The sequence below is a fragment of the Onychostoma macrolepis genome, chromosome 13 (assembly GCF_012432095.1).
Source record: "Onychostoma macrolepis isolate SWU-2019 chromosome 13, ASM1243209v1, whole genome shotgun sequence".
NCBI lineage: Eukaryota > Metazoa > Chordata > Actinopteri > Cypriniformes > Cyprinidae > Onychostoma > Onychostoma macrolepis.
The window spans coordinates 1322212-1350115 of NC_081167.1; the positions used below are offsets into that span (position 1 = coordinate 1322212).

General features: G+C 38.4%; 1 protein-coding gene across 8 annotated transcripts in view; it reads left to right on the top strand.

Moving 5' to 3' along the window:
- The window catches only part of nrxn1b (neurexin 1b), a 159830-nt gene that overhangs the window by 89682 nt on the left and 42244 nt on the right, over positions 1–27904 (top strand). For 4 of the 8 annotated variants that reach the window (XM_058795417.1, XM_058795408.1, XM_058795409.1 and 1 more), the window contains 5 exons: positions 5051–5173; positions 9783–10164; positions 10838–11028; positions 11321–11494; positions 18532–18651. In XM_058795417.1, the coding sequence (XP_058651400.1) occupies positions 5051–5173; positions 9783–10164; positions 10838–11028; positions 11321–11494; positions 18532–18651 (990 nt within the window). Of the gene's footprint in view, positions 1–5050; positions 5174–9782; positions 10165–10837; positions 11029–11320; positions 11495–18531; positions 18652–21029; positions 21997–27904 lie in introns of those variants that run through there. The other 4 variants (XM_058795411.1, XM_058795412.1, XM_058795413.1 and 1 more) reach the window with 1 other exon arrangement.

Consider the following 27904-nt stretch of genomic DNA (forward strand, 5'->3'; position numbering starts at 1 on the left):
TCTATCAACATCATAATGTATACTTCTTTACTGCGATTTTGATCAAGTGATTATTATTCATCTCATGTAAATTCTTGTGATTATAATTTACAACAGCTGTTTACATGCTTATTTCTGATGTTACGTGGATTACTTGCTTTACATGAATGTAGATGTTTCAGGATTTATGCAAAATTCCACCGTGATGTTAAATACTTGAGTGGAGAATAAATGTTAAAGAAGAAACATCTGCCTTGTACTACATTCTAACTGGATGTACCACAATAATTTCAACAATGTATAAATCAGCACCTAATTAAGAACTCCATAACACTAAAACACAGACTGTTTTTCAATACCAAATTATTAAATGCTACTATTATTTTTTATAAAATATAATTTATTGAATAATAATATTTAATAAAACGGTCAACATTACAAGGTTTTGATCATGGTATTGCAAGCAAACATTGTCTTCATAATGCAGGGCACAACATGATGTAAACAAATAATATATATATATATATATATATATATATATATATATATATATATATTTATTTATTTATTTATTTTTGCTACTTCTGATAGTGACAGTCTACCTGAATTTGTGTGACATGCAGAGTTTGTGTACTCAATCTTGTGACTGTGCCCAAATAGAGATTCCTGGTGGAGATTCCTTTCTATGGCTGAGAATCCATGACATTGGTCAGTTCTCTGCTGAAAAGAACACTAAATTCAATGCCTCTCTGTCAAATTGGCCAACTCTTCGCAGTTGCAAATGAAGACCAAAGGCCACTCATTACTATTTTCCATTACACGTGACATCACTGTTCCAATCCAATAGGGAGAGGCATAACATGCCAGCTTCACTTGGAGGAATGGATTAAATTGGACCATGCCAAATGTAACAATCTCCTTTGCTTCCTGAAAAACATTCTCAAACTCTTTACTCCAATTTCATTGTCTTCCCTTTTGGAGTAACTCACTGTGGGGATAAAGAACAGTTGCCAGGTTGGATAAAAACTTCTTGTAATAGTCCACAAACCCTTTGGGTGGATCTGAACTAAGAAATCCTTTGTGGCTTTGGAGCATCCTGACACTGGGCTTCAGGAAATCACAGTTGTCCCATCTGGCTTTGAGTCCACATTTCTCCAGTTGCATCTGTAGCACCTGACAGTTATGTCATCAAGATAGCACTGTATTCCAGGCACTCCTTGAAGGACTTGATCCATTGTGTGTTGCCAGAGGGCTGTAGCCACAGTTACTCTAAACACCTGCCTGTTGTAAGAAGAAAGACCCTTATTCATGTTGGTAGTTAGATCTAGGTAGGTAGGACGAATCATCTTCCATTCTATGTGGACATAGGCATCCGCTAGGTCCACCTTTAAGTATAGTTCTGTCATGACAACTCTCAGAGTGATCTGCATGGTAATATACATGAAAATGTTAATGTATTTGGTCTTGGATGAATAGATCTGCTACGCTGCTGCTGCTGCGGCAGATCAAGTACCGAGACTTGCTACTGCCAATACATCCACAACATGCTGCTGTGAGCATGTAAGGAATATTGCTGCTGCACATATAACATGAATAATTCCATAGCATACATGATCACCCCGTAGCAGATCTATACAGGTGGAGCTTGGGAAGGTGAAGGGTTTTTGAAGTGTGCTGCTACTGCTACAGCAAACACTGCCAAGTATTTGAATGTTGAGCTGCGAGCTCATTGGCTATCGATAAAGGAGAGAATCAATCAGCTGTGCCATGTGATAATGATGTCATTATGCCATACTGAGTTAGATCTATCGGACTGCGTCATCTAGAGTTTCATGTCAGAACTTTGTATTTGTCTGGCTGACAAATTAACCATAATGTCCTTGACTACTCAATTGTAGTTCAGGATTGAGACCTTGAAGTGTCCACACAGTTTGTGTCATGTTTGACAGGTACTGACCATGGACTCTAGTTTTACTTGGGACAGTACTCCAATTTCCTCCAGCCAATCCAACTCATTTGTGACTAATTGGTTGAATGGTTTGTGGCACTGAATGAGCCTTGTGAATCCATGGAATTATGCCATCTTTAAAAACAGTCTTCCCTTTGAGAGATTTAATGGTGCCAATACTGCAAAAATGTCACTGCCCGTATACAAGTTCCCTCCAATATTTCCATTTATCCTATCAATCAATTGACTCTTAATGTATTGTTGTGGCTATGCCAAGCTACTGTGTCATTTGATAATGGCACAGTAAAAAAACGCTCTCTATTTTCTCACCATCCATGGCAAGACACATAGCCACAGAAAAGGGCTTTATCAGTGTTTCATAGATTGTCTATGGCTTTTTGGACTACGCTATCAAATATCACACCTCACAAGATTTATCCAGAGCATTAGCAGTAATTTTGGTTCATTGTTTGTTTTTCACAATATAATTCCTTTTGCTTTTGGTAAAAAAAAAATATTTCAACACAAGTGGGATGCTTTGTCTCCAGATATCTTTGCATGTTTTGGCTTCATAATTTCATGGTCAAGCACTTCTGAACAGCTTACACATTGGGAATGGTGTACATTGTTAACAATAAAGCAGAGTTCCTCAAATCTCATCCTGGAGGCCCACTGCCCTGAAGAGTTTAACACCAACCCTAATCAAATACATCTGTAGAAGAAAATTGCAGGCAGGTGTGTTAAAGCAGGTTGTAACTAATAGTAGGATAGTGGGTCTGAGTCCAGGAGCAGGGTTGAGGACGTATACTGTAGTGCAAGAAAATCCACACTTCATTAATTCTTCATGATGTTACGACGTTTCCTACACTGGTCAGTCAAGGTCATGCTCTTAAAATTTAGTAGAAGTACATGGTTCAGATGACTCAAGCAGGCTGTTCACAATTCCCTTAACACATGCAGCTGTGTCCTGTAGTGATATCTAGAGAGCCAGTCACTGCACAGTGATGTCATTTCATGGGGCATTTACACAACACTGCTTTCAAATAAAAAGGAAAACTTTTTATATGTAAATATCATATGATAGGATATGTTCACCTCATGCAGCCTCTTGCACTACAACCTGAATTCCGGAAATGTTGGGACATTTTTTAAATTTGAATAAAATGAAAACTAAATGACTTTCAAATCACACGAGCCCATATTTTATTCACAATAGAACATAGATAACATAACAAATGTTTAAAATGAGAAATATTACACTTTTATCCACTATATGAGCTCATTTCAAATTTGATGTCTGCTACAGGTCTCAAAAAATTGGCATGGGGGCAACAAAGGGCTGAAAAAGCAAGACATTTTGAAAAGATTCAGCTGGGAGAACATTTAGCAACTAATTAAGTTAATTGACATCAGGTCTGTAAACATAAAAGGGATGTCTTAGAGAGGCAGAGTCTCTCAGAAGTAAAGATGGGCAGAGGCTCTCCAATCTGTGAAAGAGTGTGTAAAAAGATTGTGGAATACTTTAAAAACAACGTTCCTCAACGTCAAATTGCAAAGGCTTTGCAAATCTCATAATCTACAATGCATAACATCATCAAAAGTTTCAGAGGAACTGGAGAAATCTCTGTGCACAAGGGACAAGGCCAAAGACCTTTGTTGGATACCCATGGTCTTCGGGCCCTCAGACACTGCATCACTCATCGGCATGATTCTGTCATTGACATTACTAAATTGGCCCAGGAATACTTCCAGAAACCACTGTCGGTAAACACAATCCGCCGTGCCATCTGCAGATGCCAACTAAATCTATCATGTAAAAAGGAAGCCATATGTGAACATGGTCCAGAAGCGCCGTTGTGTCCTGTGGGCCGGAGTTCATTTAAAATGGACTGTTTCAAATTGGAAAAGTGTTCTATGGTCAGACGAGTCCAATTGCCATGTCCTCCGGGCTAAAGAGGAGGGAGACCTTCCAGCGTGTCATCAGCATTCAGTTCAAAAGCCAGCATCTCTGATGGTATGGGGGTGCATAAGTGCATACGGTATGGGCAGATTGCATGTTTTGGAAGACACTGTGAATGCTGAAAGGTATATAAAGGTTTTAGAGCAACATATGCTCCCCTCCAGATGACGTGTATTTCAGCAGGACAATGCAACACCACATACTGCAGCTATTACAACAGCATGTCTTCATAGTAGAAGAATCCTGGTGCTTAATTGGCCTGCCTGCAGTCCAGATCTTTCACCTATAGAGAACATTTGGCACATCATTAAATGAAAAATAAGTCAAAGACGACCACAAACTATTCAGCAGCTGGAACCCGATATCAGGTAGGAATGGGAATAAATTCCAACACAAAACTCCAGAAACTCATAACCTCGATGCCCAGACGTCTTCAAACTGTTTTGAAAAGAAGAGGAGATGCTATACCATGGTAAACATGCCCCTGTCCCAACTATTTTGAGAACTGTAGCAGGCATAAAATTTGAAATGAGTTCATTTTGTGCGTAAAATTGTAAAATTTCTCAGTTTAAACATTTGTTATGTTATATATGTTCTATTGTGAATAAAATATTAGCTCATGTGATTTGAAAGTCTTTTAGTAGGGGTGTGCAGTGGAGCCATGATTTGTATCTGTATCTGTGACAATCTCAAAATTATTTGTACCTGTATTAGCATAGATCCGGAAGTGGGCGTGGCTTAAACCGGAAGTTCGTCAAATCACATGAAAATACCATTTTAAATGCAAATCTGTTCGATTCGTAGTTTTCATTTAACAAATATGCCTTGTATAACTAAAGAAAGTATTATTTTTTATTAAAACATTTCCGGAATTCGGGTTATAAATAGAGGCCCATATGTGCCTTATACTGTAAATCTGTCTTTCTGTTGTGTTAAACTGATAATTGATTTTAAATCAGTTTAGATTAATTCATAAAATATATGTCTGTCTGTAATATGTGGATTTATTTCTTGTGACACTATTATTAATGTTTTAAGTTTCATATCTTGAGGGCATTTTTGTGCTATTACTAAATAGCCCTGTTGTCCGTCTGTGTTCTTTAGAGCATATGTTCTTTTGCTCTTTTTATTTGTGTTTAACTGTGATCTGGGTTGTCCCACAGGCAAAGGACCTGAGACCATATTTGCTGGTCAGAATCTGAATGATAATGAGTGGCACACAGTGCGAGTGAGCAGGAGAGGAAAGAGTCTGAAGCTGTCTGTGGATGACTTGGCCACTGTGGAAGGTATCCTAATGCATGCAACCTGAATTATATAAATTATGTATATTATATAAAACCCCTTATACAGGTTTATTACACTGTAATAATTAAGGCTAGTCCACACTGCCATAACAAATGACAACAAACAACAAGGTCACTGTGTTCACCTGCTTGCTGTTTGTCGGAGTCATTTACATCATACCAATGAAATAAACTCTAACGCAAACAAACCCAGGTGCCAACCAATATCACCATTGCAATACACAACAAATCTGAACAGATTTAGAAAACTAAACAGACACAGGAAAAAAAATAAAAAACCAGGGCATCATACACTAAATAACTAAAGGCATAAATACACTACATGACTTTTGCCCAGATCCCCCAGAGTTTATGATGGACACAGACACAGGTTTTTTAGCTTCAGCCTATTATTCCATCCAGGCAGAGGATATCAAATATCTTCAAGAAACAACTGAAAAATCATCTTTTTCCGTGAGCATCTAACTGCCTCCTCAATAAAAAAAATAAATAAAATAGAAAAAAAATAAATCTATTCCTTCACTTTTTCTGTTCCATTACTATCGTTATCCCTTCCTGTCCTAGCTTTTACTTTGAATGATGACTGAAACCTTGTATAACACACATTGTTTTCATTTGCATTGCGTCTTATAGCAATGAGCCACATGTTTCTGTGTGAATTTGTTGTATTCAGAATGACCTGAAAGTAGATAGTGTGAAAGTCGTTTTAGTGTATTCCAGCTTTTAAAGGATCTACCACTACTGGACTTTCAAGTTTTTACAAACACAACGTATGCAGAATCATGCATCTTGTTGCTATAAAAGATGCATGACAAATGAAAACAATATGTGTTATAAAATAATCCCCTCGACTGCTGATCTTGGCAAAAGTCAAGTAGTGTATTCCAGCTTTAGTTGCCGTGTTTTAGCGCATTGCTAGAGCATCAACAATGGGAGCTACGTATTCTGACTATTTATGTAGTTGGAGATTTACATCCTTGTGTGCAGCTGTAATATTATATAATGTTTATATATCTGATTAATCTAATTTATGGAGCATCAGTTTACATTCTTCAGCTTCAGTTTATGGAGTTTAAATAGCGTATTGTTTGGAAGAAAAAAAACAACAACAAAAAAACATTCATTCTAGATGTTTCTTTTTCAAAATATTGACAATGCATCATTAATAATCCGGCAGTGCTGTTCTTTCATTATAATTGTAACGAGGCTGACGAGACGTGAAAAATCAGAGCAGGGCAAATGTTCAAAAGCGGCCTCCGTGGCCATGACAGGACATGACGAGAGTTCAGGGACAGCCCTTTTGGCTGCGACAGGACAGGCAGGGAGTTCACTGACGGCCTCCATAGCCGTGACAGGACATTGCTGGGCGCTACCACCATACAAGGGACTGAGGCGAGCCCCATCACTTCTAAAGGTTCTGCAGCATGTGCCGCTACCTCTGGAGAAACTGCAGCGGGTGCAGTCACCTCGGGCAGTTCATCGGTGGTGTATGCAGCCCAAACGCAACATAATGCGACTCCCATCTTGGGAAGCACTTCGGACAGGGGAATGTGCATAAGAACAGGAGGGTTAGAGTGAGTGGGTTTGGGGATACCAGCTGTGCGTGCAGACACCAGCGGTACATCCCTCAAACTAGACATCAAACCGGGATAATGGAAGACTGACCTTGATGATCTGGGTGTGGCAGCCGTGACGGGCTGTGACTCTGGACGATCAGCCGTGATGGGCTGTGGCTTTGGACGGTCAGCGAAGGCCTGGCGAGACTCTGGAAGGTCAGCGGAGACGTGACCCGACTCTGGAAGGTCAGCGGAGACGTGACCCGACTCTGGAAGGTCAGCGGAGACGTGACCCGACTCTGGAAGGTCAGCGGAGACGTGCTGCTGTGACTCTGGACGGACAGCGGTGATGTGCTGCTGTGACTCTGGACGGACAGCGGTGACGTGCTGCTGTGACTCTGGACGGACAGCGGTGACGTGCTGCTGTGACTCTGGACGGACAGCGGTGACGTGCTGCTGTGACTCTGGACGGACAGCTGAGACTTGTCTTGACTCGTGAAGACCAGCTGCGACTTGTCTTGACTCGTGAAGACCAGCTGCGACTTGTCTTGACTCGTGAAGACCAGCTGCGACTTGTCTTGACTCGTGAAGACCAGCTGCGACTTGTCTTGACTCGTGAAGACCAGCTGCGACTTGGCTTAGCTCATGAATGGCAGCAATGACATGACGGGGTGTGGTTATGGCCGCCATTTTGTGAACGGGCTCCGGTGTCGCTGCCATTTTGTGAGTGCACGCTGGTACATCTGCCATTTCTATGCTTTCCTGTAGCTCAAATAGTAGAGCATGGCGCTAGCAACGCCAAGATCATGGGTTCGATTCCCAGGGAAAGCAAGAGCTGATCAAATGTAAAAACTGTAACTTGAATGCAATGTAAGTCGCTTTGGATAAAAGCGTCTGCTAAATGCATAAATGTAAATGTAAATGTAAATTTCAGTCACAGACGCGACGTTGCGTTCCTCTTCCGCGACACCCACAGTAAACAAAGAGCCAGCACACAGCAAAGCATAATTCATAAAATCCCTTAAACTACAATTAAATTTCCCCTCAGGTAAACATGACTTGATTGGCTCTCTCAATCCAAAACGGAAAATGTCTTTTAATACAACCTCATCAAATGGAATCATATACGCTAGCTCACAGAATTGAGTGACGTAATCTTCAATGGATGAACTCCCCTGTCGTAGATCAAGCAGCTGGTTGAATGGATCCATACCTGACCAGGGTCCATTGCTGGAAAAGCTGCTGGATCCTCGTGAGGCAGAGTATTCTGTAACGAGGCTGACGAGACGCGAGACGTGCGGATCCAAGTGCAAGCTTTTATTTACAGGCATGGTCATAAATACAGGCAGGGTCAAAACAATGGCAAACAGGTATGGCAGGGGCAAGACAAAGAGTAAACCTAGGGCAAGTGTGGGTCGACGATCGGCGAACAGTATCCAATGGGCAAGGCAGAGAGATAATCCAGGGAACACAGGCTAGAATCCAATAGGGGTGCAAACAATGTCCAAACGGCAAGGCAAGGGTTAATCCAGGGAACACGGGCTAGAAACAAACATGGGAGAACAGGCAAGACTAAGACAACAAAGTGGGCTCCGTAGTAGCTATCGCTAGGAGAGGGATAAGTGCATACAATACTCGGCCATGAGGGAAAGAAAGTCCAGGGTTTATGTAAGGCATGTAATCAGTGTGTGCGTAGGATCAGGTGTGCGTGTGATTAGTGCAATCAGCCGTGTGTTCAATCAGTGCAGTGAATGATGGGAAATGGAGTCCAGTGTCATGGAGTCAATGTGGTGAGTGAGTGACCTCTGGTGGAGGGTGAATGGAAGTTCACAGACCGGATTCGTGACAGTTATACTTTTGTGGACAATTTAGTAAGCATTGGTTAGCTATACCGAAAATAATAATTGCTTGTAAATCTCTCATTATGCTATTTTATCTCCAAATTTTCAGTATTTATATCAGCTTGTTTTCTTTCAATTAGCACAGGTTTTGTAATTCTTTTTGCAGCTGATTGATCGTAGGCCTTATTGATCTGAGTTTACGCTCTTCAGTTTTTGAGGGAAAAAGAAGCATAATTTGAGGTGCATAAGCTCAGATCAATGAGGCCCACGATCAATCAGCTTCAAAAAGTAATATAAAACCTGCACTAATTAAAAGAAAACTAGTATTTTCAGGAAAAAGAATATCCTCTCCGGGTCAAAATGGCTGGAACACCACAGGATTAATTATCTCATGCGCATGAAATTAAATCAAATCCATTTGTACTTAATCTTCCAAACATTCTGGCTGGAAAACACCTATTAAAACATCTATTAGTATGGAGTAACACAGTAACTTCACCTGTTGTTCTCCGCTGTGTTTGTGTGTGAAGCTGCCTGATTCCAACACAGAGAGCAGACGAGAGGACAGGTCTAGTTGGAGATTGTTGGGATAATATGAACTGGCCTTTTTATGATATACATGCTATCCCCAGTGAAAACCTCGATTGAATACAATAAAACTAAAAAAATATAACAAAATAACTAAAATATAATAAAATACCTAACTACATAATACTACTATTGTTAGAAATTGCAACAAAATTAAAATAGAAATATAAACTTTTGAACTGCGGGTTTCGTCTGGTCAGAGGAGAACTGGCCCCCCGACTGAATCTGGTTTCTCCCAAGGTTTTTTTTTTCTCCATTCTGTCACAGAGGGAGTTTTGGTTCCTTGCCGCTGTCGCCTCTGGCTTGCTCAGTTGGGGACACTTAATTTCTAGCGATTATCGCCGATTTGATTGCACAGATAATATTTAGACTAAACTGAGCTAGACAATGACATCTCTGAATTCAATAATGAAATGCCTTTAACTGAAAATTGAAAATTGTGTGTTTAATCTTATCATTATATATTACTGACACTCTATCCTCTAATTTGATACTGTTAAGTGCTTTGACACAATCTGTATTGTTAAAAGCGCTATATAAATAAAGGTGACTTGACTTGACATGAAATTAACCTTACATTTTTCTCAACACTCTGCCATGAAACAGGAGAGATACCAGGTGACCACACACAGCTGGAGTTTCATAACATTGAGACGGGGATCATTACAGAGAAACGCTACCTGCCCATCATGCCCTCAAACTTCATTGGGCATCTCCAGAGCCTGACGTTTAACGGCAAGCCGTACATTGACCTCTGCATAAACGGAGACATCGACTACTGCGAAGTCAACGCCATGATTGGATTCAAGAACATCATTGCAGATCCAGTGACCTTCAGGTCGTGCTCAAGCTATCTGTCTCTGAGCACACTGCAGGCGTACTACTCCATGCACCTGTTCTTCCAGTTCAAGACCACCTCTTCAGACGGACTCATCCTGTTCAACAGTGGAGATGGAAATGACTTCATCGCTGTAGAGCTGGTTAAGGGGTATGTTATGGCGAGACAGACATTACAGTCAGATGCTGTTATGATTTGTTCATTCAACACCTTATTTAATCAAAATACATTCTTGCAAATGGGAAAAAAAACACACATTTATGTATTTATTTATTTTAGAAAATATTCTATAAAGTGATTTTATTTGTCAGAGGTTTGCATTTAGATAATAACACTGAGACAGAGACATTGAGAAAGTACTGAGCCGAGTAAAGAAAAATACAAATGTAAAAGCTTGTAATATAGTTGATGTCATAGCTATTACTTCAATTTCGGAAAAATTTGTTAAGAAAAATTTAAATTCATATTGAGATATGAATTATGAGATATGATTTTTCACTGCTCACAACTTGAGGGATTTCTTCTAAATCTCTTGAGGAAAGATGTCAGTCTACTGGGTTCTTTTTCAAAAGAACTCTTTTTTTCAGTAAAAATTCTCCATGTAATCAAATCTCTGTCTGATAAAAACAACTGATATAAAAAAGATCTTATTTGTGATTTTTCTTCCCTATGGGGAACTGAAACTAAATTGTATTTAGCTTGCACCTGCTAGTTAACTTTTTTTTACAGTCCATTTATTATAATAAATCGTTAATTATTATCTAAATCTTCTGTAATTGCATGTGTGGTGCATTTAATTTAATTTCATGGTATCTTTGTTTAGCTATCTGCATTACATCTCAGATTTGGGAAACGGTGCTTATCTCATCAAAGGAAACTCAAACAAGCCTCTTAATGACAACCAATGGCACAATGTCATCATCTCCAGAGACACAAATAACCTGCACACTGTCAAAATTGACACCAAAATCACCACCCAGACCACTGTGGGGGCCAAAAATCTTGACTTAAAAGGTAAATGTATTTTAACTTGCCAATATCCCTGCCCTGAAACCTTTTTTGACAAAGGTGATGATTGTATAGTTTTATGGATTAAAAATAATTTGGTAACACTAGATTATGGGACACTATTCACTACTAACTAGTTGCTTATTAGCATGCATATTACTAGCATATTGGCTTTTATTAGCACTTATAAAGCAGATACTTTTTCTGCATGACTAGACCCAACAGCTACCTTACTTACTGTCAGTAAGCAGCTATTTTTTAAATTATTATTATTATTTTATTCTGGCTCTGTTTGCAGGTGATCTTTATATTGGTGGTGTTCCTGAGGAGATATACAAAGAGTTGCCCAAGTTAGTTCATGCAAAAGAAGGATTTCAAGGCTGTCTGGCATCTGTGGATCTAAACGGCCGTTTGCCAGACCTGATGACCGAAGCACTGGTCTGTGTTGGACAGATTGAGAGAGGATGTGAAGGTGACAACATATTTCTTACTTTTCAATAAGCGGAATACTTTAATTATTGATGATACAAGATCTGATCACCCTATCAGGGTTATTTAATTATGTAAGACTTATTACATATTAATTTAAAGTAACGTTATGTAAAATATTGAACTATACATATTTTCATATTGTAGTATACAACATAGGCTACATACTGTACATATTTAACATTACATAAAGAAATAAGCTTTTATAAAGACAGGATGAAAAGAGAATTTACATTTTGAATTCCTAGACAATCAATATTTAGCCTTATCAAAAGGACTAAGAGCAAATAGAGTTAGGTGTAAATAAATAAATAAATGAATGAATGCTGTTTGCAGTTTATTAATAACATTTACCATTACTGGTTTACTAAGTTTACCGTGGTAACCATTTCACTCCCAGTATTGTTGCTGTTGTCAAAAGATTTGTTGTATCTGTCATGCTGTAGACGTTCATTGTCTCTTGCAAATGCAGCAGTTTTCAGCGTCTGCTGGAAACACGTTTGACTGGATAGCATAATTTCTGCTGTTGCTGCACGAGATCTACTTTTCATACACAGTGTTATACCCCAAACGACATGAATATTTCATACTGTTTCCATCACACTCCTGCTTTACATAAATGACATGTTGACCTTTGTCTTGGCAGCTGCTTTGTCCTCATACAGATATCCTCGTACAGTATCTGGTGCTTCTCATTTCATTATTGGTGCATCCTCATTTGCTTTCCTTGTGTCCTTTCTTCTCCCTCATAAGATTCAAGGGCAGAATATAAGGAAAGGAAACGAGGTGGAGGATATCCTTGCTCACAATGTGACAGGATTACACACAAGGGAGCTCCCCTTATGTTGTTAATTAAGAATTTCATAATAAAAATGAATAAAGCAAGTGCTTTATTGGTTACAGGGAACCAAGCTGAGTGCTTTTGAGGATGAGATATTTAATTAAAAGTTTACAAGATTAGTAACATCAAATCTTTGATCAAGTTTTGCTTGAGACAGCTGCCCCATTTTTAAATCTGCTAATAATGTATATCTCAGATAACCCCACCTCTAAATAATTCTGAACTGTGGTTGATTGCTTTTAATGGAAATTATATGCAGAAGAATGTGCAGTGTAGACAGAGGGTGCTTCTCAATTCCCTAAAGAAACTGCCTAGTTTCATCACTCTCCATCTCAGCCGGTGACCCAGAAACCGATAAAACTCTGCCATGATGAATGATGTGTAAGTTGTCTAATTTTACCATGAGAATGAGAGGATATAGGGCAGAGGACTCATCCTGAGTAGCTTCAGTGAGGATACACATGTGCATCCTATATGGAGGAAGTCTTTGTAGTGAACAGCATATTCTAGGGCATTCAAAAGATAATGATGTTGGACTGGTTTCTTTTGTCATTTTGTCTGGTCCAACCAGACAATGGGTGGCTGGATATAATGCCTGGACTGCTGCATTTATTCAAACACTCATTAGCGAAACAATAAATCTCACAATACAAAAAAACAAAAAAACAATACAATTAAAAAGACAGTTATACCAATGTTTTGTATTGGTGACAGGTATTACACCACAGCAAGCCGAGGATATAACATCAACATTATAATAGCATTCTGTAAATCATTCAACCGACAAATACATTTATATATATATATATATATATATATATATATATATATATATACACTGAAACAAACCAATCAACTGAATCAAATCAATGAGTAACTAAAACAAACTAGTGGCGGGAAAGAGGAACAAAGGTAACGGTCACACTTTATATTAGGTGGCCTTAACTACTATGTACTTACATCAAAAAATAAGTACAATGTACTCATTGTGTTCATATTGTATTGCAAAACACTTCTGCTGATATTGAGGTGGGATACAGGTAAGGTTAGGGACAGGTTTGATGGTATGGGTAGGTTTAAGGGTGGGTTAAGGTTTTATGGGATGGGTCAACAGTGTAATTATAAATGTAATTACATAAATTAATTACAGATGTAATTACATATAGCCTAGGTATTAATATTATACGTACAATGTAAAAACATGTATGTGCACAATAAGTGCATTGTATAAAATGATTAATTTAAATGTACGTACATAGTAGTTAAGGCCACCTAATATAAAGTGGGACCAAGGTAACTAGGTCAAACAAGGAAGACTAGAACAAAATCAAACAGAACAGAACAAGCACATGACATCATGGTAGCCTACTAGTAATGGCTGAAGTTTTTGTAAGCTTTTGAAGTTTTAGTAAAGTTTTGGATAGTAATTAGGTAGCACTTGAGTCATTACTAGTGGGTTTCTATGATCTTCACTTTAGTATACTGTTCCTATAGCTAATAACTGTTCCTATAGCTAGTAATTCATTCAGAAGTATCTACTTTTCTGAGTCATTGCTGCTGGGGGATAATGTCTCTAAAGGTCCTGGCAGTCTCCAGTTCTTCTCACTGAATAAATAGAGAGTAATAAAGTGAAAACAAAAATGATTGGTAACACTTTATAATAACTGCACACTATGAATCATTAGGTAAGCATTAGTAAATAGTCAGTTCATCCTTTATAAAGCATTGTCTCAGCATTAATAGTCATTAGTAAGCAGCTTATAAATACAGCTATAAATGCCTTTTTCTTGATTTATAAGCATATATATTATAAAGGAGATTTAAAGGCTCAGTTATCTTCCTAACAGAAGAAAATAAACAAACACAACACAGAGGGATACAGAACTCAGAAATAAGTAAATACACTGTAAATAAATAAATAAAAAAATAAAAAGTTGAGCCAAGTTAAAGAGTTCATTTTCATTTTTTGAAAAATGAATCTTGAAATAATGTATGCTTAACTAATGATTCATAGCGTGCAGTTGACCAAATGGGTACAAATAAGTGTGAAGCTCAGTGGGATGCCAAATTATTGGGCACAAGAGTAAGGTCCCATCAACTACATGTAAGAAGCATTTCTCTGGGCGGTATGAATAAAATTAACTCAAACTTAACTCAAAAGTGAACCTTACACTGAGCGCTGTTACTAATTTGTTAATCTTTTGTAAATCAGTAGTAGTTGCTGAAATGTTAATGTTGTGTTACTCATTTGTTCATGTTTAGCTATATAACAGTATTCTAAAGCATTACCAAAGATGACGTAGATGACAAGAGAGTTTACCCTGAATGGGTTTGTAAAAAAATATATATATATATACAAATGCTGATGTCTTCTTAATAAACTTACTGAAGGCCAAGAGATCAAATCATAAATTACACAATGATGTGCACTAGACCATTAATTATAAAATATAGTGCACTGTGATACACAGGACTATGCAAAGTATAGAGGATCCAGCATGCATGTAAATACTATCTCTATAGTCAAGGACATTTGAAAATATAGACTGAACAAGTGTTTTCCTAGCTGCTAGATTAAGGCAGGCTCTGTTATGATATAAAATCCCAACCTAACCTTCAACTTGTTTTACTAAATATATTGGAGAAACTTAATTTCCTGTAAAGCTGCTTTGCAATGATTTGTATCGTGAAAAGCGCTGTACAAATAAACTTGAATTGAATTCAATTGAATTGAGCGATATGCACTCTAAAAGAAAGCAACTAGACTTCCAAATACTTATATAATCACACTGTTTCTGAGTCCCCTCCTGACATATGAATGCTACCAATATCTGGGAAATAGGAGTTAATTTTAGAAAAGAGTTTGCAGTTTGCAAGATAGTTCTTGAACCACGCTACAGCCTTGGCACCCAACCCATATCACTAAATCTGCCTGACTCATAGTCAACGAAAATCAAATCTGTACAGATCACGGAACAGGAGCATGCAATGCTGTTTTCTGGCACGGATAATATCATTTGGTACCAACATACTTTAGCTACAGATATGGTGCCTATGACCCACTCTAAAACCAGATTGTATCTCACTTAAAATGTTATGTCAAGAACTATTGAGATTAAACATACACGGGATAAGATGTTTCTACCCTTTGTGCTAGCATGTACCAGATTGCTGCTGGTTGTTGAAGCGACCATCTAGTGAGGGAAGGAAGACGGAGAAGTTCTCAAGTGGTCACCATCCTTCTTTGACAGTTCACTGATGAGCCCACAATGCCTCCAGAGGGCTCAAAAGCAAATTCTGGCATCCCAGAATAGCCGTCAAATTTATGAACATGAATTATATGACCATTAAATTTACATTAGAAATGAGACCGCATTATGATTTTAAATCCTGCTTCCTGACACCTGACATCTCTGGCATCTCTGTTTTTGGGCACTTGCCGCTCTCATAACGTCATTTAGATGTCTGTGTGTGAGTCAAGAGCACAGGTTGGACAGACAGAAAATGTCTGCTCCCAGAGATATAGTCTCAAACATGCTGAGGATTTTAGAGGCAAAATCTGTAATTTTGGGCAAAATAAATCCACAGTGACTGTTGCGAATTTATCTTTTTAAGATGTGTTGCAATGCAGTTCGATTAGTTACATTTGAAAACTCTGTTGTGCTAATAGTAAACAGTGAGAGGAAGACTGAGAAGTCCTTCTCAAGTTCATTGACATTTTTTCTTTGTATTTGTCTGTTGTCTTTGTTGTGATTGGTGTGCACAGATTTTAAAGAGGAAAAATGAGCTGGGTTACTTTGAGACAGCTGTATATCGCCCACAGATGTAGTTTCATCTCAAAATGCGCAAATGCATTTGTAGTATTCGGTCACGACTTTGTTGCAGCCTTGAATCTTACAATTGAGCACATTTAAGTGCTCGGTTACATCCACCATAAAAGCAAGATCACAAACCTACTCAGGGTCATCCAGCTCAGCCATTGGTTTCCCTTTGTCTTTCATGAACTGACCAATTTCTTTCTTTTTTTTCAGATAAAAAGGCATCAAATTGCCAATGGTTGAGTCCTTTTGTTCTGATGAAATTAACCGTTCTTATCACTACACTCATGATATTGTCCATTTTCAGTTTTGCTACACAACGCTTCTTGATGTAATATACAATGAAAATTCCAGAATTTCAGAATTTTCTTCTTTTAATTTGTTACAACAAATTAAAGTGATTTTCTCCCAACCTTAGATGGAGCACCATCCATTGCCCCACTAACAATGTGACTCCAGTCAACCTCCAGTTTATCCAGAGCACCAATGAGGCTGGAGTAAATGTTGTCGAAAATAGTTGTATCTGTCATTGGCACCAGCACAACAAATTCTTCAGTGAGGGTCAAAGATTCATCAAAACCTCGAATTAATAATTCCAACTAACGTGCATTGTTAATATCAGTACTTGCATCGAGTGCTACAGAGAAAGCCTTCGACCTTTTTGCAAGGTCCTCAATTCTTTCAGCCACAGTATTTCTTGACAAGCTAATATTGGCAAAAGCCTGTTTCTTCTCAGGACACACAAGCTGAAACCATACACTTCTTGACCAGTTCTCCCCATGAAGGCTTTGATGCAGCAGCGATTTCATGGGCAGTCAAATAGATTCATCAGTCCCTTATCTTTTTGTAAACACTGATTGCTGTTTTTTCAAAGCTGATGATAGCTCATTAACTTTTCCCATTCTGAACTGTCCAGTGTGTTTATCATATTTCTCTGAATGATCCTCATAGTGCTGTTTAATGTTGTACTCTTATAGCACAGCCATGGCAGATTAAACATATTGGTCTGCAGTTGATCTTATAGAAGAAATGCTTCTTTTTCCATTTCTCCTGAAACATCTGCCTTTCCAGCTCAATTTTTTCTTCTTTTTTGGAAATTTTAAGGGCTTGCCACACAACTAAGCATCAGTGCATCAGTTCCAAACATCAATTACATATTTGTGATTTTTGTGCCGCTTTATGATGCGCATATGCGTGTTAGGGGTTTCAAAGCATAATAGAAGTGCAATTAAATGAGCAATGTTAAATTAAAAAAATGAATAAAAACAAACAAAATATTGCAAAAAATAGCCTAGACTTTTTTTAAATTTAAAAAATAGTGTTATATATAAAATTTCATATGATTGTTCAAATCATACCCTGGACTGTATTGGACACCTTCATGTGCCAAATTTGGCCTTTATGTTTGACACCCCTGCTTTAATAGGATACAAAGGGGTCCCTGGATGAGAGAAGTAGTAAAATGATCAAATTAGAGCTTGTCGACCCTGCTACATGTGTATCAAGCATAGACTGTGCTGATATAAAAGGCTAATTGAATTGATAATTGATTTCAGTTGAGGTTCACCTAACTCTAGGCTTGGCTGAAGAGGCATTGCTCTCCCTTCTCAGGCTGGATAATTCAGCTGTAAATCAAGGGCTGTCCCTCCCAGTCCTACATTTATTTAGGGGCATGCTTATTAAAAAAATGATATAAAAGAATTGTTAAAGGATTCCCATGCACAATTAAACTGTCTCTGTCAGCATCACTATTATACAGATCATATAAAATCCAAAACCGAAGCTGTGCTCTCAGGTAAAACAAGACTAACAGAGATGTCAGGATCCTGTCACCACAGATGCACATAAAACGAAGAAGCCTGACATTGCTGGCAGCTTAATAAAGCATCAGTACACTACAGAGTTCTCTAGCACTCTGTGAAAAAAATGTAGTGCTACCTAAAAGCTGAAAGCATCATAAAATACCCACTTTTAACCCCCACTGCCATAAATGACTCTGATGGGGCTTTGGTCAGTAAATCACATGTAGCATTTGAGCCGCCATAATCTTTGCTGTTGTCATGACAATCAAGACATGTCAGCTATGCACAGGAACTAACAATCAAACTTTTGAGTGTGTGATACATTGATTGCATTGTTTGTTTGTTTTTGTTTTTTTATCTGAGTAAACACATCTTTACATGTTATATATGTGTTTCATTGGCTCGTAAGCTTGTGAAGAACACTTGTGGTGTGAGTGTCCTGCTCATGAGTGAGAGCAATAATAACAGTGTTAACAGCATATAGTGAGTACTGTAGAGAAAACTTGATCGGCTCTGGTGCTGTCTCTCTCTGATCCTCATGATGACGGTGTTCCCGCAGGGCCCAGCACTACCTGTCAGGAGGATTCGTGTGCTAATCAGGGGGTTTGTATTCAGCAGTGGGAGGGCTTCACCTGCGACTGCAGCATGACCACATACGGAGGACCTCTGTGTAATGATGGTAAGTGAGAATTTTTGCATCCTGTTTTAAAAAGTGCATCAGGAAGCCTGGTTGATACGTGGTGCTGTAACACTGAAATCATATTTAACAATAGCAGTTCAGCAGGGTCATAATGATGAGGTGAGCATGTCCATGCTGTTAATGTATTTGGATGTGTGGGCCCTATTCAGTGCTTGACGTCTGTGGGTAAGTGTGCTGAGCTTGTCATATGATGTTTGTGGGGTTGTGTGTATGTCTGTGTGCATGTGATCTTTATTTGTAACAGTTGTGCGCTGTACGATGGTAGGTGACGTGTTTTGGCATTTGGAAATGAACATGGCTGTGATTGGTACTGTTCTAAGCAGTCATGATCTGATCTGTCATGTTTTATGAAGATTGATTCTAAATAATTGTAAGCTTATTTTGTTACTTGCATTCTCTAGTCCAGTTTTAGTTTGATCTATTTTATCTTGATTTATCTCCTTTTAACAAATGCGCCTGCTCAAAACACAATAAATTGTATTACGACATAATTTTTAACTTGGCATATTTCTTTAGCGTTCCTATCTTTACCTTTGCTGATTGATTTATAGATTCATGGTTTGATTTGTTCAGTGTTTTTTTTTTTTGCTATTTTAATACTTTCTTTCTGGTATATTTCTTACTATTCCGTAGTATACCAAATATTGTTTGTAAGATTTAAAGAACTCTGAGAGTCTTCTCTTGGGAAGGAAAATTGTTACATTTAATAGAGCAAATTCACTACTACAGCACTGCCTCATGCTCTGTCGCCACTTGAGGGCACTCGCGTGAAGCACACACAACACTTCCTGATAATCTGAAAGCCTGTCTTTCTTCAGCCTTCATAATAGAGTTGCTCTCGTGTATCTTGTATTGCAGGTCTTCGTTAGTTAATGACTTTAAACTCACTCAATTATTTACCAGATAAAACACTCACTTGAAAGGATGGAGTGTTGATGCTGCATGGGCAGAAGTATTAAACGACGGAATAACCAGGTATAATTAGACAAATGTAAGATCAAAAGTAAATAAACGGATTGATTACATGAGTTTTTAAAGCCAATAGTGGTGCTGATGGAAATGAAGAAGCACTTTACTGCATTTGCCTTCCTGTGTTCGTTGGGCCACTGGTTAACGTAGATCGCATCTCTCATTTGTATCATATTATGTGTAACTGAGCACATGCATTAGATAGTTTGCTTCCTATGGTCTTTACATAAATATTTAACTTTAACTTCATTTAGCACTGCTGTTTGACCACTGTTTTATGAGAAAAGTTAAAGTGACAAAGTAAAGTAAATAAAAAATAAGCTAATCAGTGGTAGATCCCGATCACTTTCAGTGGTTATGAAGGTTCCTGCAGGATGTGTGATCAGAGAAGCGTTCATTCATGCCTCAGATTAAGGAAGGATGAGAATTTCCTTGTGAACTTCCTCACACTAGCTATGTTTACTTGCAAATAATCTGTCAATTAATGACCTCAAACAATCTATCTGAGCTCGATTCGAATAAAATTAGTACTTGATTAAAGTAGATTTTAAATAATCGTAATCAGATTAAAAGTCAGATTTTAGCCATGTAAACTGTTGAATCCGACTACTTCCTCAATCAGATTTCACACATGCACAGTGTCATGTTTACATATGTCTGAGTATAGATGTATACTGTAAACACAACCAAACATGTGGTTGCAATATTCTCAGAATTTAATCTGGTTCTGAATATGAACCACTTCTCAATTCCCAAACAAATAAATGAGTTCTTCCCCTTGCTGCACAGCGCAATTACATTCAGGGCACCAGTTTGTATTGAAAAAAAAACTGCAACTGTGAGCTTTGCTTTCATCGGCACGGGTCACATCTGCACAGGGAGACATGCCTGCACACAAATCCACATTTATCAGCCCTGTTCTTTGTGTGTGCTTTTTCCTGGTGGTTGAATGAGCAACTTCCTCCCAAAGGACGGCACTCGAGGGCCAAGTCCGCCTGCCCGCTTCGCCTGCACAGACGGCTCTTTATGTGCAGTGCAGATGCAGTGTGCTCGCTGTTACTGACGTCACCTGGTGTTGGGCAGCAGATGGAGCATCTGGAGAGACAGTTGACGTATGGCACAAAGTCTCTTTCAAGTTGGAGCGAGCAAGAAGTGTCTCCAAAGAAAATCCTCACTCTACTTACAGGAAGAGAGAGGGATGAATCCAGACTCAGAGAGATAAAATAGCTTTAACTGGAGGTGCCAGAGGAAAGTGAGATATTTATGATTTGAATATGATTTTTTTTAGAACAGAGTGACGGGAATATAGCCTACAGAAAAAACAAATCTAGGCACCATCTAGGCAGTGTGTTTCTCTGCAGTGTTTGCTGTGTTTTGGCTGAACATTTGCATAGCAGTGCTCTCGCGCCCTGATTCCACCGCTAGCTCTCCCCCTCCCTCTCTTTTCTTCTCTTCCTCCCCTTTTTTTCCCTCCGACCGCTTACTCTCTCTCGCACAGCCTCCGGAGCTGCTCTGTGGATGTCTTGTGGCTGGAAACGCAGCTTGCGCAGGTGTGTGGGGAGATCTCTCTCTCCATGGAGAACAAGAAGCGTTGTCCTCGGGAAAGAGTGTAAATGAAGCTCTCACCATCTGTTGGAGGCTCTCAGCCAGCTGTGGATGGATTTCTTGGGATTTCTCCTCCTAAAAGAAAGACTGAAGACAATATTCAGCCGAAAAATAGCCGAAATTCTGATTTCAGAGAACGCCTTCAAATTCAGAAAACGCCTGATTTCTTGCATGCGCTGATACCTCAGGAGATATCTGCCAGTGTTTTTGCGGGATGTTTCAGTCATTGTCATGATTTCGGGCTACTGGGATTAATGGTGAAGTAACTGATTTTATGGTTCATAAATGAAAATACTCTTTCCTGCTTTATCGAACATTGGAATTTCTCTTAAACTTCTTGGATTTAAGATTAAATCCTTGAGGACAAACAGACACGGACTGGGTGTACTTTCTCCTGGCTTGCTGATTTCTGGATTTTGAGGGTTTCTTCTTTAAGAAGGTGTGTGTAAGTGAGCAGTATGGGCAGGCAGGTGTGCTGAAGTGTCCGTGTGTCTCTACATTCTCTCTCTGGGAAGATGTTGGGTGGCTGGAGGCTGGTGGACTGGCAGTCCTGCTCTGAGACCCTCATCCGGGGTCTGGCCTCAGCTGCCTGCCTCGCCCTGTACCTCACAGCTCTCTCACTGGGCATCACAGCCGGATCGGAGACCCTCGAGAGGGCACGTCAAACACACATCACCCATGGAGGCAAGAACCTCCTCACCGTGCCTATCACTATTAACAGATCACCTGGGTCTCTGCGAGCAGGACATGGTGGGTAGCAGCGTAACATTATGGAGCACAAACACACACAATCCATTAAACATGTAAAGTAAACAGTGAAACTCAAATTCATAGAAGGGCATTTGCAATGCTATATTTGTTTCTCGTTCAGCATCTCCCATCTTACTAAGATTAGTCTCATCTCTCAGTATCTGCATCAGCACATTTCTCTCTGGATCAGATTATAACACCTATAGAGTCACACAATGCAACCCAGGCTTAGATGGAAGGGAGTTACCTGAGCATTTGAGCTGTTTTGATGTTTTGACTTCTCATCACAGTGGCATCAAAAAGCATTTTAAAACTTTTTTCTGTGCCATTAGATGCAAAAAAAAAAAAAGGAACTTTGTGGCATCTGCAAACAAATGATGCTAGATCCGTTCTCAAAACTAAATTCTGAGCTATGTTTGCCTTTCAGCTGGTGTCAAATGGATTTTTAGCAGAGAAATGAAGTCCATTTATTCAGTTCACACAGTTACCCTAGTAAGTGTAGTTTATTACATTAATTATGACACTTAGAGGATAAATGCAGACAAAGCGGTTCAGTATTTGTGTGAAATTAGTTTTGTCTAATTTGTCTGCTGGGATGATGTTTTCATGCATTAAAAATCTAAATTATGATATGACTGTGACTGTCAGAATGTGTGCATTTTTGTCCTAAATTTGCCTGTTTGCACAGACTGACACACACACACACACACACACACACACATTCATTGTAAAAATGCACACATCTCTGAGTAACATGTTGTGCTGGGGTGTCGGGTGGATTAGACATACTGTAAGCTGATTGGACAGAAGTGTTTTACAGTCCTGCTGAAATGGCAAATCAACCAATTAAGTCACTCAACTGGAGTCTGTTTCACGTAATGGTTTTTTCGTGCTGTGGATATAAAACAGTGTAAACACTCACAGTCCAAAGGCCCAGTGCTTCACTATCCAGTGACAGTCACATATAATGAACGTTTTTGTATATCTCATTTATTGGTTTCTTTCATTAAACAATCGCCAAGAATAATGTATTCTGTGCTGTTGATGCACTGAAACTATACTTCCCTTTAGTAAGAACATAAAAAGAAAAATTTAAAGGTTGTATGTTCTGTCATTATACAGAGAAAGTACTATTTCTGTTGTGCTGATTTGGCTCAGCAGAGCAACACTCATTCATAAAAAATAAATAAATAAAAAACTCATTATAGACCCTTTCAAGGAAGCAAAAATAAGAAAAGAATTACAACTCCACTGTGCATGTCTGGTCCTGAAGCACTTCTGATTATTATATCCCACAACTGTCAAAACAAATTGAGTAGTGCATTCTTTTTGAGTCTAACTGCAAACAAATGAGTCAACAATGAAACATCATTACTGGCTTTTTAAATAAGGCAACAAGGTTTCTCCAAGGACATCAAATGTTTGCCTGAAGTGATTTATACAGATGTGTACCATTATCTTGTAGACGCTGAGTGCCTCATATCTGCTAAGGGTCACTATTGAGCGTATCCTGCTGTTGTTTTGAATAAGCTTGACAATGAAAATGTTCCAGGAACAAAGATGCCATTTCCCAAAGCAATAAATACCATTATGTGCATCTGTCTGTGCTTGGAAGTTGTGATTTATGGAAGGTGAGATAGCAGAATAAAATCAGCGGATATGCTGTGGTTAAGCGTGTAGGATGGGTGAGATGTTACTGATTGAGTTTCTTGAGGAGGTTGAGTTGGTTATCAGTGTCAGCGATGTTCTTGTACCTTAGAATTCAACAGGCTGTTTTTGCTGCTGTGCTTTGTAAACTTCTCTTCTCTTCACCTTTATAATGATCAGTAGTGCTTTGCTGCACATTTTTGTTTTTAGTCTAAGTTTATTTGCTGATGCTCCATCCTTCAGTAACAGACCTTTCGCATTACATTGGGACATGCCTAAAAGAAGTGGTGCTGAAATGTGCCACTCAAACGGTTAGGGTCAGATTTAAATACATTGTTAAAAAACACTTTTGTTACCACTTGCTTCTAATGTTTGGATCATTCAGAAGATATGCAGAATGGGAGGTGCTATAACACTACTAGAAACAGTACAAGGTTTTACAATCTATAAATAAGCTGATCCTGGTGAGACAGCATTATCTATTGGCAAAAAAAGGGGGGCAAAAATACCTGTAAGAAGTAGTCAGCAATGTCACTGCTCTTTTTTTCTGCTGATGCACAATCCGGCACCTTGCAGCGGTGTAGCGGTGCGTGAGGAAGCTGCGCTCTAATCCACACTAATAGGATTGTGGGGGATTCACCCCACCCCCCGTCTCCTCAACACATGTCTGCAAGCTTTCACCACTGCTGGCAAACACTGATAATATATACAAATATCAAAAACACCCCCAAAACTGACTCAAATGTATGACTCGAGTAGCATAAATGTCAAACACATCTCTTTCAAATCGACATTTTTCCTCTGATGTGTGCTAATTTTTTTGCAGGTTAGGTAGCTATAATTTGGTTTTGTATTCCACTGTGTTTTCAAACCCTTAGAATTAAAAAGGTTAGTTCTGTTTGTTTAAGGCATCTACATGTAAATATCCTTTGCTATGACAGGCTACACTACATTTACCAATGCACAGATGCACAGAATAAAATAATAAAAAAGGAACCCTTTGGAACTCATAAAATGTGGTCTAATCTAAATCAAAGTAAAATATAGACAAACACAATGTAACTAATAACACAAAAATAGTTTTACTGTCCAAAAGCTAACTGGAGTCAGATGTTTCAGTGAATGAGAGGAGATTGGAAGTGTAGGTTGTACAGGTGCTCTGCCCTTGCAATAAAGGCACACATAGCATAGTTACTGTTCTATTCAAAATAGATCGATTAATGTCAACAATGCTTTGGTTCCAACAACTTATACATGACCTTACACAATGCATTTTAGAGATGTACAAAGCTAAAGTGACCATACATCCACTTTTTCCCAGACATGTCCTGGTTGGGATTTCTAAATTGCCTAACATGTCCTGGTTTTGGCTTTATTTTCCAATTGATGTGCTCTCTACAGTCCTCATCAGGGGCGTCATGCACTCATGAGTTGTCATGCTTGTCATGTGACACACAGCAGCCACAACAGCACTGTATAACTGATATAGGCTTATGTTTTATTTATTATTTTCCTTTTTATTCGAAATATTTCCAAACGTGTTAACTATATCAGGAAATATCTCGATTCTCAAACATGTGTAAGTAAATGTGTTTTGCACCTTTATAGATTATGTTATTTGAATGGGTGATGGGCAAAGTAGACTAATAGTGTAATCTGTAAACTACACATTAAATCCTAAAAGACTTTTTACTTAAGTTCCAGATATGGGTGCCATGCCATAAAATATTTTTATTACAGCTGACTTTGTATTTAATATGAATTTAATAACAATATCCTAAGTTACTAATTAGCCTATAACACTTTCATTTTACAGAGAGCAAAGAACATTTACATTATCAAAAACATTTTCACTTCAGTCTAGCCAGAGTTCAGGCACTCTCAAAAACTCCCATTAAAATCACTGAAGCAGTTTACACTGTGAAATGAATATCTTACTTACATTCGTACGCACATCTGCACTTTGTTGTTTCTGATGAGAGAATTCGCAAAAGATAACTCAGTCAGCGTAGCAAGTGAAGAAAACACCGCGTTTCAGCGATGACTCATCTGAACATCTCTGATTGGTCATTGCATTCATCAGCTCAACAGAGTCGTGTGTGATTGGTTATAATGCAGCGTTGTGCAAACGCGTCTGTCTCTGGCCAATGCACGAGCGCGGATTTGAATTTAGCAGCCGATGCTGTGCTGCACTGAACGGTGTAATTGTATCAAGTATATATAAAAATTATATTTGGCTATTTGGAGGCTGCATTCCAAACCTACTTGGATCAGAAATGACACCTCTGGTCCTCATACATGTCATATGTATGACTATTCTCTGTAGATGCCTCTTTTTCGCATTCCATGATTGGTTGATTATGTTCAGTGCCTGCACGTTATTGATCAACCTGTTTTGCAGTTATTACCTTCAGCAAGTATGAAAACATTAGCAAAGCAAAGCCAAAACCATTTTAGGCAATTTATAAATCCCAACCAGGATATATACGGGAAAACGTGGATGTACGATCATGCGAACAAAGCTGGTAAAGGCATTGCTAAAGAATTGGGTGTTGATCAATCTGTACCACCAAATGTAGGGCAAACTGAAACAGATTTGTAGAAAGGAATGGCTCAAAATTCATCCTCAACTTCATGCAAGTCTTTCAAGCAGCTATATGAAACATTTGGCAGCAGCTGTTGCTGCTAAAGGAGGAATTACAAGTCATGTGGCAGGGGACACGGATATCGGCTCTTAATCAGCTCCCTAGGTCATGCATCAATATGCCGTGTACATGAATTCAGGCACTGGCAAGGACTCTGATTCACTACACTTTGGGACACTGATGACTCAGTTTCCGCCAACATAACCACAGTTGCGTAGGCTAGGTCTACACTAATCCGGATAAATTTGAAAACACTTCTTTTTCTCTGAGTTTTGGCCTTGTGTTCAGACTGAGACAGCGATTTTGTCCTGTAAAAGTGGAACTGTTTGAAGATGCTCTCCCAAGTGGATACGTTTGAAAATTATGACGCACACTTAGTCATGTACCGATATCTATGTTTATACCGGTATTGTGCTTATGTGCTATTCACTTTAGCACTGTTGCTGTTACTTTGTACACTCTTCATATCATCATTCCGGCAAAGATTACAGAAAATGTACTTAAAATTGCTGTCTTGCACTAAAACATGAGGGTAGTTGTGTTTTAGACAACACATATAATGGTCACTGAGTGTGACCTGGACGCAAGATATTTTGCAAAATAAAATGCCATAAGAATAGCTTGAGAACTTTATTATGTCTCTACCATCTGTATCATCTCAGTGAGCTTTTATGAGGTTTTAACATCTGCAGTAAGGTGAATGAGGATGAGAAATTTTAAGAAAAATATTCTAAATGCTAGTGCAATTGTTGTTTTATGTCCTCAAAAAGAACTGAATGATCTGCTTTCTGAATATCTTATGTTATGAATTATTACGTCTGTGATATAATGGGTCTCATTCACTAAGCATGCACAAATTTGTGTGAGAAACCTGCGTGCGAACGGTTTCACAAACAAATCATGATTCACTAAAACTGTCATATTAAAATTCATTCTAAATTTAAGAAAAATATAGGAACAGCTGAAAGCACACTTACGCAACAATCACACTAAATATAATTACAATAATGTATATTTCATCTTAAAATGATTTCATCACATACAGTGAAAGAGTAAGAAAAGCAACGTTAGACTATAGCTTGTGCAGCAAGGGTTTTCTGAATAACAGAGCATGTACAGCAGGCTAATGAAATTTCTGTAAACTGAGTCTGTATAAAAAGTGTTTAATTTTGGATGTTTATAACAAAAACAAATTTATTTATTTTCAAACCCATAAATGTATATTAAAAATGGGGACACATCTGTTATCTTTTGATTTATGATGTACAAGAGAACATTATGCTATTGCCTTCCACCACAAATAACAGTCACAATAGACAAAATCTAGCCCTCCATCAGTAAATGATACATCTTACACACTTTACTTTTTTTTTTTTTTTTTTGTTCAAAGCATACAGATTCTTATTTTCCTACTTTTAAAGTGTACTCATTTTTCTATGGGTTTTTAAGCAATCTAAATAAAACACATGCAGGTCAATATTGTAAGTACTGGGAGATAATGTGGATTTCTTGTTCTCTGTTGTGCATGCTTCTGTTGCAGGATTGATAGAGTCCTTACATCTATTTTCCCACCCTGTTTTCTTGAAATGCTGTGCGTTGCCTTCTTTTTTCCACTT